The 18,008-nt window shown below is 46.3% G+C and overlaps 1 protein-coding gene across 4 annotated transcripts in view; it reads left to right on the top strand.

Annotated features, from left to right (window-relative positions):
• LOC128753508 (voltage-dependent T-type calcium channel subunit alpha-1I-like) overlaps positions 1-14,443 on the top strand; it is a 167,884-nt gene extending 153,441 nt beyond the window's left edge. For 3 of the 4 annotated variants that reach the window (XM_053855287.1, XM_053855290.1, XM_053855286.1), the window contains 3 exons: positions 1,067-1,226; positions 5,232-5,401; positions 9,028-14,443. In XM_053855287.1, the coding sequence (XP_053711262.1) occupies positions 1,067-1,226; positions 5,232-5,401; positions 9,028-9,573 (876 nt within the window). In that variant the 3' untranslated portion in view covers positions 9,574-14,443. The remainder of the gene's footprint in view (positions 1-1,066; positions 1,227-5,231; positions 5,402-9,027) is intronic. The other variant, XM_053855289.1, reaches the window with a different exon arrangement.
• Positions 14,444-18,008: the final 3,565 nt, after the last annotated feature.

Genomic DNA, 18,008 nt, shown 5'->3' with positions numbered 1-18,008 from the left:
ACAGAGGCTCCGCTTACTCTGATGACCGTTTAAGATGCTTTAAGTTGGTTTGCCGGTCTCATCTGGGCGAGTCCAACTAGCCTGAGACCACATCAGAAAGAGACCAAGTCCACGACAGAGTCGAGACTAAGCCCAAACTGAATGGACAACAAACTACTGGTTTGTTCCGATGAACGCTTTAAAAAAAATGACTACCGTTTCTTTTGCTTCTGTATTCTGGATCCAATGTGGTCTCGGTCTTGATCTTGGACTTGGTATCGATGCGCTCTTGTCTCAGTCTCGACTACAACATAACTGTCATCAAAGGAAGTGATTATTATATGATCAAGGGAGGCGAAGAGGAGAGTGCAGACAGGGTGGGGTGGACTCCATGAAGAGTGGTATGTAGACTTTAAGCTTTGTTGGACAGTAGTAAGACCTGTTAGAGACTCGCGAAGCAGACTTGGAAGAGTCACAGTGGTTGTCATTGGGAGTGACTAGGAAGGACACCATCAGAAACTGGTCTCTCAGGTGGACACGAGGAGCCGGTTGGAGACAAAGTTAGTGCTAAGGTTGTGCTGTGGTCTGAATGTCGGGAGAAATCTTGTGACCCATTGTGACTCTGGTCCTCCAATATTCTCTCTCTTTAACAAACAGCCGTAGACAGTTTTAGCAAACACTTGTGTAATCCGTTTCTTTGTGACACAATGGGGGCCCAAGTCAGGTCAGCGGTCTTTCATCTTCTGTTCATGAGGCTTGAATGTGAGTGTCCCCTACTGGGCTCTTAAATTGCCTGCCTTGCTGTGTGTCCTCGCACTGAAATGTTTTCATCGCACGGCCATTCAGGGTTCAGCTCATTTGATCCAGCACCAGCCGCAATTGTTGCTTTCAACAGTGCTTTCCTTTCAACACTTTTAGACAGACATGTAAAGACAGATGAAACGAAACGGCATGGAAGAAAGACTTTTTTTGGAATACGTGTCCCGCTTTCAACCCCTTTCTGTGGATGAAAAGGTGTAATTCAGGGCCCATTTAACCCTCGGTCGCGGGCCTAACAAGTCTCTCTGGTCTTCTCTGTCTTCTGCAGACGGGCAGCAGTGACTCCCAGAGTTTGGAGGAGCTGCCCACCCAGAGGGCCATTCATCTCTCCGCTGATGAAGGTGAGGAGGATGCTCAGGAGCTGATGGAGGTGCAGCCTCAGAAGGAGTCTCCTTCGATGGAGCGGCAAAACCCAGCGCAATGCAAAGGTACCACTTGGTCGACAACACAGTCATAGACTTGTGATATGCAGTGTTATTCATAGAGCGGTAACAACGATAACTAACTTGCGCAGCCTAAGAAGCTTTGCTGAAAACACTTGCATCGCCCCCGTTGACATTTCGTGGCCTTACTGTAAGTCCATCACAGTCCTGTTGAATACTAAACTCAGTGTTATGGGGTCTTCTTTGCCACGAGTTTTCAGCCCAAAAACTTGGCGATGTAGGCCAATGAGAGCTATAACTGATCTTCTAAGAGTTGGAGACATATTGTTTCCCCAAAATATTTTAGAACTTGGATTTCACAGCAGAATTGGATCAATTTGCAGAATTATTTCAAGAAGGAGCTCCGTTGTGTCTTTGTGGACCTGGAGAAAGCGTACGACAGAGTGCCAAGAGAAGAGTTGTGGTATTGTATGAGAAGTATGTTGGAGTGATGCAGGACATGTGTGACATTCAAGGTGGAGGTGGGACGGCACCAAGGCTCAGCTCTGAGCCCCTTCTTGTTTGCCAGGGTGATGGACAGGTTGACAGATGTGGTTAGACAAGAAGCCACTTGGACCATGATGTTTGCATTGTGATCTGTGGTGAGAGCAGGGAGCCAGCGAGAGAGGTGGAGGTTTGCCTTAGAAAGGAGAGGAATGAAGGTTAGCTGCAGTAAGACGGAATACATGTGTGTGAATGAGAGGGAGCCAAGTGGACAGGTGAAGTTACAGGATGCAGAGATAACGAAGGTGGAGGATTTGAAGTACTGAGGCTCAACTGTCCAGGGCCATGGAGAGTGTGAGAGATAGGTGAAGAAGTGGGTGCAGGCAGGATGGAATCATTGGAGAAAAGCGTCAGGTGTGATGTGTGACAAAAGGGTGTCGGCAAGGATGAAAGGGAAAGTGTCCAAAAGGGTGGTGAGGCCAGCAATGTTGTATGGTTTGGAAACAGTGGCACTGAGGAGAAGACAGGAGGCAGAGCTGGAGGTAGCAGAGATGAAGATGCTGAGCTTCTCTCTGGGAGTGAGCAGGATGATGATAGGATCAGAGGGACAGCACATGTGCTCAGGTGTTTAGGAGACCAAGTCAGAGAGGCTGGATGGAGATGGTTTGGACATGTACAGAGGAGAGAGAGAGAGAGCCAGTACATTGGTAGATGAAGATGTTGAGGTTGGAACTGCCAGGCAGAAGGTGGAGAGGAAGGCCACAGAGGAGAGTGATGGAGGTGGTGAAGGAGGACATGAGGTTTGGAGGTTTGAGAGAAGAGGAAGCAGAGGACAAGGGGAGATGGAGGAGGATGATCCACTGTGGTCACCCCTGAAGGGAGAAGCTGAAAGAGAAAGAAGTAGAAGAATTCTCAGCAGCTCCGCCCACCTCTGCAGCTGTGTCAGTTTGGAGAACAGCAGGACGTTGCGTCCTTGGCTGACAATGACTGTCAAACTGCTTGTCAAACTTGCCTCTATATTGGGGGGTCAAAATCCCAGCTCACCCCATGCTGGTAAAGCAACTTGATGAGAACCAACAACTAAAGTTGAGGGTCCAACTATCGCTCGCCTTTTCTTCCGACTCATCTGCGGAATCCTTCACTGTGAAGTTGGACCTGGTTTAGATTGGATGACAGTCTCTGTCACATCGTATCCGACGACTCTCCAGAAGAGATTTCCCCGGTGGCTCTTAAGAGGAGCTGCATTTGAATGTCTTTAAATTCAGGTTATAAAATGTAGGCGATACAGAGGTGATGTAAATGAGAGATGAGAGGAGCACCAAGTGAAAATGTATCACAATGCGGAATTGAATAAATGAAAATGAAGCTTCCAATTATTGATATTTACTATTCAGATTATTTCAATCTGATCAATGTTCGCTGTGAGCATGGATCTTTGTCAGAGGAGTTTTTCCTGAACAGACATCCAAAAGTTTCCTTGGTATCTATAGTGAGAATGAATTTCCTGGGTGAGAGTCACACTTTTTTTACAGTTTGCATTGTGAAATATGAACCTCACCTCAAATGAAAGAGGTCCATTGCTGTGTGTTTGGACTTTTTTATGAACTCTTTCTCTTTAAATCTAGAATATATAGAAGAAGGTCAGGCTGAGAACCGCACTTCTTTCTCTCGCCTGTCTTCCATCATCTGGAAAATGATGAGGGTATTTTATTACACTGCCACCTCATCAGCTAATGTCCTCTTTCTTTATCTGTCTCTTTCAACTCTTCCTGGCTTTTCACATTATCCTCCCTGACTTTCAAAGACGTCACGACCATTCAAATGAAAAGCTGCTCCAAAGAGATCAGGCTTTAGTTTCAAGCCATATGGGGAGTCAGGGTGGTGGGGAGCGGTGACTCATTTAGATATGGAGCGGGCGTAGTTATGAAGTGGATGGACAGGTGCGCCCCGTAACACACGGCGACCTGTTGGCATTGACGTCCCCCCAAAACATTTTTTAATGTGTGTTCAATACCAGAGTTCGTTCATGATGGCAACGTTTTTTTGTTTGTTTATTTATTTTATGTTGATTTCTCATTTAGTTTACGTAGATATTTTGGAGTAAAATACACTAAATGAAATCTTCTGCTGTTTATTCATTTATTTTCATTTAAGTTCAGTTCAGTTTTCATTTTGACCAATGAACCCAGTTCGTCCATTTAATGGGACAAATGCACGTTTCACACAACAGCGTTGCACCAAGTGCTCCACTGTACAGTGTGGTACAAATGTGCCGAGGTTTACAACATATATTTGGATAAAAATGCTCAGGACACACGCGGTGGTGACCACACAAAAGATGGAGTCGCAGGATGAGTTATTAAAGGAGATTTAAAGGCAGGAAATGAGGAGACCTGATGAAAGTACATCACACTACCTTAGCATAAAGGCCATTTATGCTCCCCTCACGCACAAAACTGTGCCCGTCCTTTTCAAGCAATGTTAACGTCACAGATCACTTGCTTCCACGTGTTCAGTGCATTGGTGTTGCTGTTCACCAATATATCCACCAGGGGGAGCAGCCCACAGTCGAAGGTTTCTGACAGCAACAAACTGCAAAACAAACATGGCAACTGTAGAGTATTGATCATGTCGCTCTTGCACAAAAGAGGAAAACGGAGGCAGCGTCGTAGGAGGCGGTGGTCGGTGAGGATGTTAACGAAATCACGAGAATTTCCGCCATTATCTTTTTAGACAGCAACACTGCCTCCCATGGTTTCCGGTGGTACTGCGGTGTTTGGCCTGTGTCCGTAAGCTTTGTGGGAACACGCAGAGCTACGGAGGAAATGAAGGCGGAGCATGGACAGAAGGCTCCATATGTAACGTTTAGCATAAATGGGCATTAAGCCTGGTATGGGTGCGATTCAAGTACCACGAGGGAGGATGGCGCTGACCCAGGAGGTGAGGTGGGGCGAGAGTCTAACACCCCACAGACTCCTCTAAGCCACAACACACAGTATAATACACTCCTACCGGCCGCGGAACGGCGGCCATTTTTCCCAGTCTCTCTCTCACGTTGCCTTCCGTCAGCGTCCCTCATTCATAATCCCCAGCAGCTATTTCACGAGCCTGCTGTGGTATTTAACCACCAGGATTTCATTAAGTCATGACATTGGCATGTCATTGATATTATCATTGAAATGACTGGTACGTGTACATTCGCACACACACAGACTCAAGGGCGTCATCCATACGCCCCTATTTAAAGTCATGCTAAATGAGGTCTTGTTTGTGACCTACACAATGTTGTGATCATTGGAGCTGGGGAATTAAATTTTCAGCTGGAAATGGTACTTTCTTTGATTGATTCGCTTGTTTTTGTTTTGCGTTATGAAAATTAATTTCAATGATTAGCCTTCTACTTGCTGTTGTTAGTGCCGCAGCCCTGGTCTGTTATGCCTTGGAAACTCTTCCCCAACATCCTTCCTCCTCTCAGAATAAAACACTCGATGTGTACATTCATTGAGGCGACTGTTGGTTCAACTCCCAATTCCTGCCAGGCATTTCTCCTTAACTCTCCCTTGACAGACGGCGAGGCCTCAAGTTGCAGCGGCGTTGGACGGCTTCACCTTCACCCCACAGTCACTGCCCTCCAACAGACTGGTGCTGGGGCTGGAGTAAGAGAGCCCTCCAGACAGACCAGTCCAACGTCCTGGACTTCTCTCTGCTTATCTGAAGCCAACAGCAGACTCTGTCAGGTAGGTTTTGTAAAATCCATTTGGGTCTGTTTTCTCTCCTTTCTCTGGCTACCATGTAGTTTTGAGTTGTACATATTAGTCAGTGAATTGTTTCTCATCGTCATTTGATAGAAGACATTTGTGTCCTTCATGACTCCACTAGACGACAAAGGTTGTCACCCTATCCCTCTGGTGAAGTCCAGACACTGGATCTGGTCGCTGGTATGCATAGTCTAGGTCTCTTCCCCCAGCTGTCCTGGTGCCGGATGAATGAACCCAAGTGCAGTTAGTGTTGGTCGACCGAGGACACGGAACACGTGATTAAATTACAAGATTTAATCGATGGAATGTACAAAATAAATCGACAACTTATAACTAAAGGTGCCGGGAACCAAAACGCAGACCAGGATCAACACACAGGGACTTGGGAAGAATCTGGAAAACAAGAGAGGCGAATTAGAATCACAGCCTACTAACTGGGGGAACAGAAAACAGTCAAGGAGGTCGCGAATCAATAGAAAGCGCAGTGGTGGTGGTGGATACACACACGCACACAACACAAAATAAAGTTGACAGAGATATAACTAAAAAGTGAGATTACAGCTCACACGCGGACCGAATGGAAACTGGGAGAGAAACGAAAGTGGAGCGAGGAAGAACGAGGAGCGAAAGTTATGGCTGAATAGGAATTCGAGCGCGGAGGGAAATTTGGAAAAGGTCAGGGACAAGAGCGAGATCACGGAAGTTTTAACTGAGTGGAACTCGAAGCTACCATCTGGCAAACGTAGCTGGCGTCGGAGGGAAGATATCCATGGAAGGATGATGAGACGATGAGCAGAGACAGGAAACAGAAACAACTGGGAGTAAACAAAACAAAGGTACAGGAAAGGATCCGGAAGGAATACAGCAATAAAAACAGAAAGGAAAAAAACTGAGGAAATGACATTACCGAACAGCGCGATACCACTCTTTGGAGATTCATCCTTTCTTCCCGTTTCTCACTTTAAAGGGACTTTTATTCTTCAGTGGAATTGAAAGGATGAATTCAGGCTTCGTTTTGGTCCGGTAAAGACACCGTACTCCCTTTCGGATGACCTGCTCTATCCAGTGGCGGGTCGTGCATTTTACAACAGGGCCTTCTGGCGGTATGAGTATCCAATCACAGGACGCGTGCAAGTCACGTTCAACGTGAGGCCAGCCAGATGACCTTGCTGTGATTTGATTGGCTATCACAAGTATCCGTCAGCTATATGGGTCTGTTCACTCTGAGGCCACCTGCGCCTGCACTGTTGCTGCTGAAGGCCTTGGATTGATCTCATTCAACATAACTACACAAGCTATAAATACTATATATTATATATATATATATATATATATATTGGGGAAAATGCATTAAAAATAAAATTCACTTTTCTCATAAATATGCTGATGATTTCTGGTTATGTTGGGCCAGCAGAGGAGGCCTGACCCCCCGCCACTGACTCTATCCCGGTTGTATCACTACTGTATATACCCTGCTAGCCAGTGCTTCAAACTTCAAAAACTACACAATGCGATCATTTGCTGCCTCCCACTTGCCTCCAACACGCTTGTGACAATGGTGACTGACTTTGCAGTGACCCTCTACATGGGAACTGTGGTGCGTGAAAGGTAAAGGTAAAGTGTATTCATCTATTGTGAAGTGGGTGCGAGGTAACTTTCACACTTTCTGATGTCAGTCTTCTTCTTGTTCTTCTAATGAAAGATGACTGTTTTTAATGCGCTGACGTGATGTCATCCGCCACCGCAGGCGTTCCTCCACAGGAGCCAGACATCCACACCTTGGCTGCAGTTTCATTTTAATATCGGAGAGTCGACTCCCAGAGATGCGTCGCAAGGCACCAATTAGAGCTGTAATTGTTTTCAAAGTGAATCAAACAAGTCGCTTCCCTTCCTGCAGCTCCCGCGTCACACGGCCCTGATCTGAGTTCACTTGTAACCATGGAGACAGGTTTCCCCATCTTTCTCTCTACCTGTGCGATGAGTTGAGTTTGCGTCGGAGTGCTTCTGTGATCCGGAGCTGCTCTTTGCTGCTCGGCTAATGAGGCTGCCGAGCCCCCGGCTAGATGCCGACGGTGCCTTCTATCACTCCGTATCCGGCTGTGGCTGCGCTCCAATGTTCTCAGTCTATTGTTTAATCCTGCTGTTTTCTGTTTATGGAAAAAAAAAAACAATAACACACTTTCTGCTCTCTGAATACCAAACCACTGACAAGTGCTTGTGGCAGAATGTTAAATACTTTCCTTTGGTACCACTAAATGAAAAAGACATGGAGGTTAGGGGTATATAAATAAATATATATATATATATATATATATATATATATATATATATATATATATATATATATATATATATATATATATATATATATATATATGAACAGTTTGCCCTCCAGACAACAGGGAACCTTTGTCAGTGCAGGAGCTCCTGCTCCACTGATCCCACTGATGCACCAGACACGTGGCAGCTAGGATGAGAACAACAGCAACAACAAACATGGAGAAATACTTGGACTGATGGGGGGCAAGTTTCATTTTAAGACAAATATTTTCAAGACATTAAAAGATCTTGAAATAAAGTTTCATAAAAACTTGAATATAGCCACCATTGTGATTTATTGCGTTATTGTCAAACTGATGCAAAATAAACATAATTTTGTCGTTTCAATTAATATACCAAATTCATTCAAAATAAAAAATGTGGCTTCTTGTGGCAAATATTCTTATACCATTAAACTGTGATATATTGAGATGAATTAATCACAATTTTTTTAAATAAAATCCCACCCCTAATATATATATATATATATATATATATATATATATATATATATATATATATATATATATATATATATATATATATACACACACACACACACACACACACACACACACACGTGTTGTTGGACAGTATTCCACCAAATTTATCTGAAGACGGGGCTTCCATTGGTTGCGTGCCTCTGGATTTTTTTTTTTCAATGAATGTAATGTAAAAAAGGTCGAAATGGACGAGGAAATATGATGGTTCCAAGCAGCCATCTTATTTGCCTAGCCGTCAGGGGAACGACGATCTCAAATGATGCTTGTACGCCGTGGACCAAGAGAAGAAAATGAATGAAGAAAGTGGACACGGTCAGACGGGTGAAGAGGTGTTTTTGCTGGGTTACTGTTCCCATTTAATGCTCATGGAGCACCAATGCTTGCATGGTGGAGCAGTGAATCCTGATGGAACAGGGTCCAAAGTGGGAAGCTTGGTGACGCATGAGGCTGGAGCTGAGGGTGGAGAGGCTTGTAGTGAGTAGTGTACCACGCCTCGGCAACTGTGGGATCAGTCATTGGTGATTCGTGGGACCTGACGAAATGTCCTTACTCTGTTAAGTCATGTGTCATTCACAAGCCCCAAACCAAGATGGCGTCCCCCTGTAGATCTTTAGCGGATCCAATGGACGATCCTGACAGTGATCAAAATCCCCCCAAAAAAAGACATATATATATATATATATATATATATATATATATGTATATGTGTGTGTGTGTGTGTGTTTATGCATCAGATAAGCGGTTTGAATTCACATTCCTTCCTCCCTGTTGTCTTGTCTTCAGCAGCCCTCTGCGAGCGACTCGTCTTTGGCCTCCTCCGATGGAAGCGTGCGGACCACCATGGAAGAGGGCTTGAGCATCTCCCCTACTTGTGACCTCAACTCCCCGTTGCCTCCTCTGGTTAAGCAACGCAGCGCTACATTCGACCTCCGAGCCAGGAGAGGGCACCAGAGAAGCCACAGCAGCTGCGGTGCCAGTCCTGGCTGCCCTCGGCGGCACCCCGCCGATGCTTCTGCGGACAACGCCGTCACAGGAACCGTGGCCGACGGCTGTTGTCACGCCTTACACAGTGAACATTTCAACAGCCTCTCTCTGACGTCGCTGCTGTCGCCTGCCTCCCCTCCGCCGATCAAGAAGTGCAACAGCACAGGCTCTTTAGGCCACACAAAAGCATCAGCCAGGAATAATGAGCTTCGAGGAGTAGATGCTAAAGTTTGCTTGTCTAATCCTCGGCGAGTGGGTGGCGGAGAGAGGGACAATGGCGTTACAGGATTAAGCACAAAAAACGGCAGCCAGTCCAAAGACCCAAGCTACAAGAGAAACAGATGAAACGCTTTGCTGCTTTGACTCGCCGAAACTCCTCATTCGGGGCTAAATAGAAGACACTGTTTAAAAGGTCTCTCAGCCATTCACTGGGGATTGGCTGCTTGAGACGCATCTCGTGGGACGGCCGCCGTCTCACTTGTCCCGACGTCCATGGTCGATCTGATGAGGAGATGTTTCGTGGATACGAATGAAAGGTTGAGCCTTTTAGCATCGTGGGAACTCGGCTTCAGATGATGTAGCTTCCTCGGGTGGTGAATTCGAGCCATTTTGAAACACAGAAGAGCCATGACAGGGACGGGACGAAGATCAGACTTGAACCACGCTGAAGGAAATTTTCAAGAAATAGCCCCCGCTCCCCCCCCGCCATTAACTTCATGCAACTCTGTTCTGGGGAATGATCGGATTGGACTCTGTACAGCGCTTTTTTTTTTCGCAACTGAAAGTAGCATTAATCCTCTTGCACTTTCGTTTGAGTGGATTCTGATGTGAAACTGAAAAGAGTCCTATTTTGTGATGCAGTCTGAATGTAGAAGCCTTTGTCTGCTGTGAAAGTGTGAGGGCCTCAGAGCTGGACAAGTCTGGAAAAAAGGGCCTCCTTAAATAGAGTAATGGACTTGTGGCTGCGGCTGCTGAGAGAATATGTGTCGTGGAAACACTCCCTACTTTCTTCAGTGGCCTCCATTTTTGTTCCTTAAGATTTTGGTAAATATAGAAATGACAGCAGACCTGGGTCAAACAAGCCATTTACCTGAGACTTTTGACTCCTGTGTAGCTCGTCACCTGTCAGTTTAGCCTCCAGATTGGAGACCAGGTTTTCCTGCTGCTTTTTTTTGAGGGGATTGTTCTCTGTGAAGTCACCGTTCATGGCTCCTTGATGCCCTTCACATGCCCCTCCTGCAGATCTTTCTCGATCTTTCCTGGAGCGAAGAGGAATTTCTTCTCACCCGCGATTTCATCTATGACCTCACTCTCATCTTCCTGACCTCGGGCACGGTCGGATAGACACACCTGAGGTGCCTTTTCTTTTCCTTTCCAAGTGCTTCAAATCCTTGAGAAAATGAGACGTGTTTCCTCAGCTCGGTCTGTCATGCTCTGATGTCTCTTCCATGGAGCAGATTGAATGGCGATGACCCTCTAAAGCATCATGACTCTTTTGCAGCAGCTAAAGGAGACGTGTTGTTCCTAGTTTTCTTCAACGTCTCTAAACTTATTTATTCTGGCTGATAAAAAGCTTTAATTTGCCTCCCAGTTAGCAGCTGGTGCACTTATTCTGTGACCTTCTTGCCCTTTGAATTCCTCTGACGAAAGAAGGAAAACATCTCTCTGAGAAACTTTCTTGCCCTCGCGGTTAGTATTCCACATGAATACAAGCGGATCTCAGGAGCATGGAAGTGGCCCACCAGATCCAATACTGCCTCGATCGCCCTCCCTGGTCAGACCCTTCATTGTATTCAGGAACCACTTGCTGGTATCTCCAGCCACCAGGTGCCTCTGTCTCCAACATTCTTTCTTGCAGTTGAACGTAAACCATCTTGCCTCCCTAACATGGTCTCCAGTCCTCACCACGTGAGATGTACTGAGGAATTATCGAGGAGATGTTTCTTCTCACTCCCAATGAGGACCTGCATCTCTGACACTTCTCACTCAACGTCTTGTCTTCGTGTCAGAGCTACTGTCTCGACACCAAACATCATGGCGGCGTCTCACTTCTCTCCGAGACAGGGGACGTCACTGCTGGGTACACGGTACCAGAGGACACCTTTTCACCAGTCAGGTGTCTCAGGAGTGTGTCAGTCTGGTGCTGCTTGTTTCAGCTGACGGCTCATTGGTGGAGTTGTGAGTGCTTGATGGGTCGAAACAAAAACAAAAAAACGGCCCCACCCCGGCCCTCTGAGGACCGGTTTGCCCACCCCCAAAGGATGTTGACGTATCAGCCTCAATTGCATCAAATCTTTCCCTTCCAGTTGGTTTGGATGGATGTGGGCGGGGCCATCGTAGGCTGTCATGACTACTTGTGCTGGTACTTTGACTATGTATGACCTTCTGGTGCGAATGGTGAAGCTCATGATCTTATGAGGTCCTCTACCTTACCTTACAGTGGGCCGCCGCATGGCACCCAAAAGTCCACTGGTTACTAGTCGATATATGACGCCTAGACGTGTGAGAATGACCAGGAAACGCCCCCTAAACCTGAACCCTTGTACAAAGTAAATCCTCCCCTTGTGACCCAACTACATCACGTTTTAGTTTTAAAGTTTTAAAGGATTATTCCAGCGGCGTTTGCCCGACCCAAGAACCCCAGCGTTAGCAAGCTATTTGGCTCAGGTCTGCTGATTTGTAGCAAGATGTTTAGAAGACGATACAAAAGGAGGAGTTCCAAATATGTGTCTTGGTTGTGAGAAACTCTGCACCAACCCTTCATGTCTAAATCCCAGTCACGAGAAGCTGGAGCTCAGGTGGACTCTCTCACACACACACACACACACACACACCCATGACAAGACACTTGCTGAGTGTCCAACACTGTTGAGTGTTTCTGTAGCTGATAGGGAGAGGAAACTCATCCTTATCGTCTCCTCCGTTTTCCTCCCTCCTGACTGCTGCCACTCCCGTTCGAAATATGCAATATGCCATAGAAAATCTAGCGTGTGAGACTCGGTGGATCGGCAATATGGTGTGAGAAGATTATATTTATACACTCATGTATTAGAGTAAGAATTCTCAGAGATGGGAAGGTCACGGAGAGGAGGGCGATGTTACAACACATGCCAGAGTGTGTTTCCCCGTCTTCATTTCGTGGTTCATTTCTTTGCCCTTCTCTCGTCGCCCTGAATGGCATGTGAAGTTTTGTTTCCTTAAATGTCACTCTGGTGTCATATAAATAGGAGATTGCCTTTGAAACGCTGCTCGCTCCTGATGTTCTTTCTTCTGCTTATGTCTAATGTCTCATTCTTTTAAAGGTGGCTGTGGGCTGGTCCCAGCCTGGAAAGTCACGGTCACGTTCCAGACAGATGGACGACCTCCAAAGGTTGCTCCAGGGTGACGGCACGATGGCGGCTTCTTTCTGAAGGTTCCTACCTGAAACCAATGCACTTTCAAAGCGGAGGGTTTTCGGACATATACGTGACCGAGACTGAGGTTTGATCTGGGATTTGTCTTGATGTTTAGAAGTGAGGTGGAGCCACCAAGGCAGAATATGTGTGCGTAAGTGCGAGCGAGGCAGGAGGACCGGTGGAGATGGTAGAAGCAGATGGGGTCAGGGTTCAGGCACACATGGTGATGGACAGAGGTCAGAACAGAAGGAGACGACGGTCAGCGGGACAGAAGAGCAGCAGCAGCTGAAGTGAAAGGGAAGTGCTGGAAGAGCGCAGTGAGAGCTGCTGTGTGGGCAGAATGTGGGAGAAATTACTTCTGATGGGAATGTAATAAGATCCCCGGGAAATGTTGACAATGGGTGGAGGAACCGTTCGAGATTCCCATCTAGATGTTATTTCCACCTGAGGTCCCCATTGAGCTCAGTCGAATATATGATACCTATGATATTTCAATTGAAAATTTGCATTTGGTCCTGGTGGATCAAATATCACATGTAGATCAGCTGACAGTCCATTAGACATCCTGTTAATATGTCGCGTAGCAGTGGTCCTGCGCTTAGCCTTTTACTCCCAGGTGACTGAGCTTCCCGCCACTTTCCTCAGGTGGAGTCCAGACACCTGGAGTCATAGCGACTCTATGGATTCTGTTCATTCAGTCAGTAGCCACAGATCACTGGTGAGAATAGGAACTTAAACTTGAACCGGGAGCTTCATCTTCTTCTCCCAAGAGCCTGAAGACGCCACCCGTCAAGCTCGTACTCCATCACCCCGTCGAGACACGGCGACACCTGCACCAGATTCCACCTTCGAATGGCTTACCAAATGTATTTTGGAATCGGTGGTGGTTGAAAGAGCTTGATATGGAGGTTCCTCCCCTGCAGCGGTGATATTTCTAGCAGCCAAGAAGGCAGTTTTAAGGTGTGCATTCTACACACTCTCCTACTCAAAATATTTGACTATTAATTCAGTAAATAAGTAAAAATGAGCCACAATGAATGGAACAAATGTCCTGTCTGACTTCATACAGGAACGATACATAATGACACACCCAACTGAGTTCTGCCTCTGTTGTAATACATGTATTATATTCTAGAATTCAAACTCTTTTGAGGGAACAAACATGTGAAACGTATGCCCCTAAAGCGATTTACTGAACTTAACTTTTTTTTTTTAATACCTCCATGAAAGGAACGTGAGCTAGCATCACTTCATGAGACAAACGTGAACGTGCACATACTTTCCCACCGGCGCTCGCTGTTCTTCATTAGTCGGCCGTGTCAACTCTCGCTCACCCGCCGCTCGGCCGATGCCCAACTGTCACTAGATCCTAATTGCAAACAAGGAACTGTTCAGTCAGATTTTAGCGGCAATGAAGGTCGCAGACTTGGGGAACTAACTGCTCCCAGTCAAATGATAAATGTCACTTGATGTTCTACTCTGCTATGGTAAATATTCCTGGCACGGAACGGTAATGGAGCTGTAATAACTGCTGAGGCACTTCTCATTCGGTGGACGCTTTGTCCTCGGATCGAATATGATCCGTTGTTTTTGAGACAAAAACACTTTTATTTCCATTGAATTCAACAATTTTTCTGTCATCAGTTGGAGATTTATCAACTTCCGATACTATTACACACTGTGGTAATACTGATATAACATCAAGATTCCATTTAAAAAAAATTTTTTTTTTCTTATGCTACTTTTAGATCCACCATTTGTACTTTTGGTATCGAGGACCGTCTCGCTCATGACCACTGGGAGGTGCTGGTCTTTGGACCTGACATGTGGCTGGTGAAAGGCCTCAGTGCCGATCCTTACTGTATGTGTCTCTCATCATTTTGATCAAAACAGATTTGCAAGTCCTCTCAGCAAACTATTCTGTAGGAAGTTCAAATGCAGTTTAAGACAGTTCTCACTGCCTGAAATGAAAGTTAACATGTGTAAATATATATATATATATATATATATGTGTGTGTGTTCATTCGCTTCTCAACTATTTTTCCCACAATGCCAGTTGGATATTTCAGAGCTCCATATTCCATTACATACTGTGGCAATATTCTTTATAACGTCGAGATTGTGACAGCTCAGACAATGAGGAGAAGCCAAGCTCAGGAAGTATAGACAGGCTGACACCAATGTGTCCACAAACAGGGTTTATTACAAGAATGGCAGAGCCAACACTAATGGGACGCAGCCCAAATCCAAAACAAATAACTGAATGGGGCTCAACAGAAATCCAGAGAGCAACCAAAAGAGTCCAGAAACACACTTGCAAGAGGTCGGGCACCAGTGACGAGGAACTGAGAAACAAGAGAACATACCTTAGAATAAACTGAAGAAAATTCTCAGACACAAAGGCAAAAAACAGGGCAAACCAAGAAGTAAAAATACAGGGAAGTAAAAGTCCAAAAGCAGACCTCTTTCTTCTTCTTTTTCTTTGGGCTTCTCCCTTCAGAGGTGGCCACAGTGGATCATCTCCCTCCATCTCCCCCTGTCCTCTGCTCCCTCTTCTCTCAAACCTCATGTCCTCCTTCACCACCTCCATCAATCTCCTCTGTGGCCTTCCTCTCCACCTTCTGCCTGGCAGTTCCAACCTCAACATCTTCATCTACCAATGTACTGGCTCTCTCTCTCTCCTCTGTACATGTCCAAACCATCTCCATCCAGCCTCTCTGACTTGGTCTCCTAAACACCTGAGCACATGTGCTGTCCCTCTGATCCTATCATCATCCTGCTCACTCCCAGAGAGAAGCTCAGCATCTTCATCTCTGCTACCTCCAGCTCTGCCTCCTGTCTTCTCCTCAGTGCCACTGTTTCCAAACCATACAACATTGCTGGCCTCACCACCCTTTTGGACACTTTCCCTTTCATCCTTGCCGACACCCTTTTGTCACACATCACACCAGACACTTTTCTCCAATGATTCCATCCTGCCTGCACCTGCTTCTTCACCTCTTTCTCACACTCTCCATGGCCCTCAACAGTTGAGCCTAAAAAGGAAACTGGCGCTGCATCAACCTCCAGCTTCTCCTCAAGAGGTGGAGGTTCCTCAGTGAACAATTGACTGCAGCTGCCGATCGCGCCTGACTCTGTCAAGAGAGACAAAGACACACACAGGAGCAGGAAGTAGCTGGCAAAATAAAAGCATGCTGCGAGGGGCTATGACACAGATTCAATTAAAAATATATATGTACTTTTCTATACTGCTTCTAGATCCACCATTAATACTTTAGAATGGAGAGAGTGAAGCGTGGAACGACGCAGGGCCAGGAAAAGAAGTGGCAGGTCACGACATGTAATTACCGTCCTCCCTTTTTCCTGACTTATCGGAGATCACTGGGTGGAAGGCTCCAGTCTCACACATGACTTGGCTCGCTCTGTGGCGCCGGGAAGACAAAGGAGGACGTGATGCGCACTCACCCCCACACACACAGGAGCCTTTCAGCGAGTGTAGGTGAATAGACTCGGTGAGTATTGTCACCAGGACAAAGCAGCCATTAGCGTAAATGTCGTTGCAGTAACCAGCCGTCGCTTCTTTCGCTCCGCACCCATGGACCTCGCTGGTTGTCGGCTCTCCCAGTCACCTCCTGGTCCGCTGACCAGCAGGCAACGTGACGCGACACTGGGGAGCAGGTTCCTCCGCGTTTGAGGGGCTAATTGGCCGCATGGATCGCTGCCTGACAGCAGATGTTTCCTGCCGCTCTGACTCTCTTGAGGTCCAGCATACCAAGCTCTTTTTCTTTTTTCATCCACTGCCCTTCTCAACCTCTACATCTGCCACATCAACTTATTAATTATAAAGCAGCGGAGTGAGGTGTGTGAACCGCAGCGAGACACACACACACACACACACTCTCTCACACACGCTGGCCTCTCCTCTGCCTCCGTCCACCACAGCTGCTACTGTATATAGTGAGTCTGTCCATTGGGTCTATCCATCGCTCTGTCTATCGGTTTACCCATCTATGCATGCATCCACCCATCCATCCATACATCTGCTCATCCATCCATCCATCCACCTATCTAAGCATGCATCCATCCATCCATCCACCTATCTAAGCATGCATCCATCCATCCATCCATCCATCCACCTACCTACCTATCTAAGCATGCATCCATCCATCTATGCATCCATCCATCCATCTACCTATCTATGTATCCCCCCAACCATCCATTCGTTCATCTACCATCTATGTATCCATCCATTCCTCTACCTGTCTGTGATCCGTCCATTCGTCTACCTATCCATCCATCCATCCATCTATCAGGGATGGACAATGTCATCCATCTATCAGGGATGGACTGGGCGCCCCACCCCCCCACATATGGCTTAGGTGAGGCTTAGTGCTAAACACAAGATTGGATTACATGAAGGCTGATCTCTGATCGAAGGTTTCCCACCGTAGATGTACCAGGAGGTGCAATGACAGCCAGTACAACCGTCTAGTCAGTTTGTGTTGGGTCAGATGGACACTACAGAAACTCCCCAGAGTGAGTGCTCTTGCATTGTGATGGAAACACACGGTTCTCACATGAACGGTTCTCCTTGATGGTGACATGTGAATTCCGGCTTTTATGGAGGACCAGAAATGACCCTTCTAGAAAAAATGTTCGGAAAGCCCTGTTTTTAAAAGACTGAATATTCTAATCTGAATTTCATATTGTTCAAAATGAAATTTTAAATTGTTATTTGAAGTCAGTGCTGGTCCTTACTGTATGTATTTGTCAAAACATATTTGCAAGTCCTGTCAGCAGACTGTTCTCCAGGAAGTACAAATGCAGTTGAAGGCAGCTGTCACTTCAGCCAGACCTCTGAATGAAAGTTAACATGTCGGATCAGGTGGGGATGACATGCTTCTTAGCCAGGCAGCACAGACAGCAGGCAGCCTGCAGTGGTCCAGATGGTGCTCCGCAACAGTCTGCTCCCTCCAAGAAAGCCTGCAGCTCTGTTAATGAGAGTCTCTTGAGAGACACGGCGTCCTGCGTAAGTGGAACCCCAGCTCCCGCTGGACGGCGCTCACTGTTGGGTTTCACACATCCCTCCGTGTCCCTATGGCGATGCAGAAACACCATATTTCAACAGAATTTTCATCCAAAATTTGCACAAATCAACACAAGGCCAATACAAACTGAGACATTACACGAATAATAAACGTGAAAATTGCATTGTTCCCTTCCTTGATGAAAATCTGAACCTGAAAGGAACTGATTCCCGAAGGCGTCTGCTGATCAGAAGGTATTATGTTGAAGTGGAAAGCTGTGATTTTTCTTCAAACAGCCCCATGAGTCGTGACCCGGACCGCACCCTCTCCTCTGTCATCAGGTTACTGCGACTCTGCG

This window comes from Synchiropus splendidus, chromosome 2 (assembly GCF_027744825.2).
Source record: "Synchiropus splendidus isolate RoL2022-P1 chromosome 2, RoL_Sspl_1.0, whole genome shotgun sequence".
In the NCBI taxonomy this organism is placed as follows: domain Eukaryota; kingdom Metazoa; phylum Chordata; class Actinopteri; order Syngnathiformes; family Callionymidae; genus Synchiropus; species Synchiropus splendidus.
Note: the sequence above shows the minus strand (reverse complement) of the source record. Positions and strands in the feature narration are given on the sequence as shown.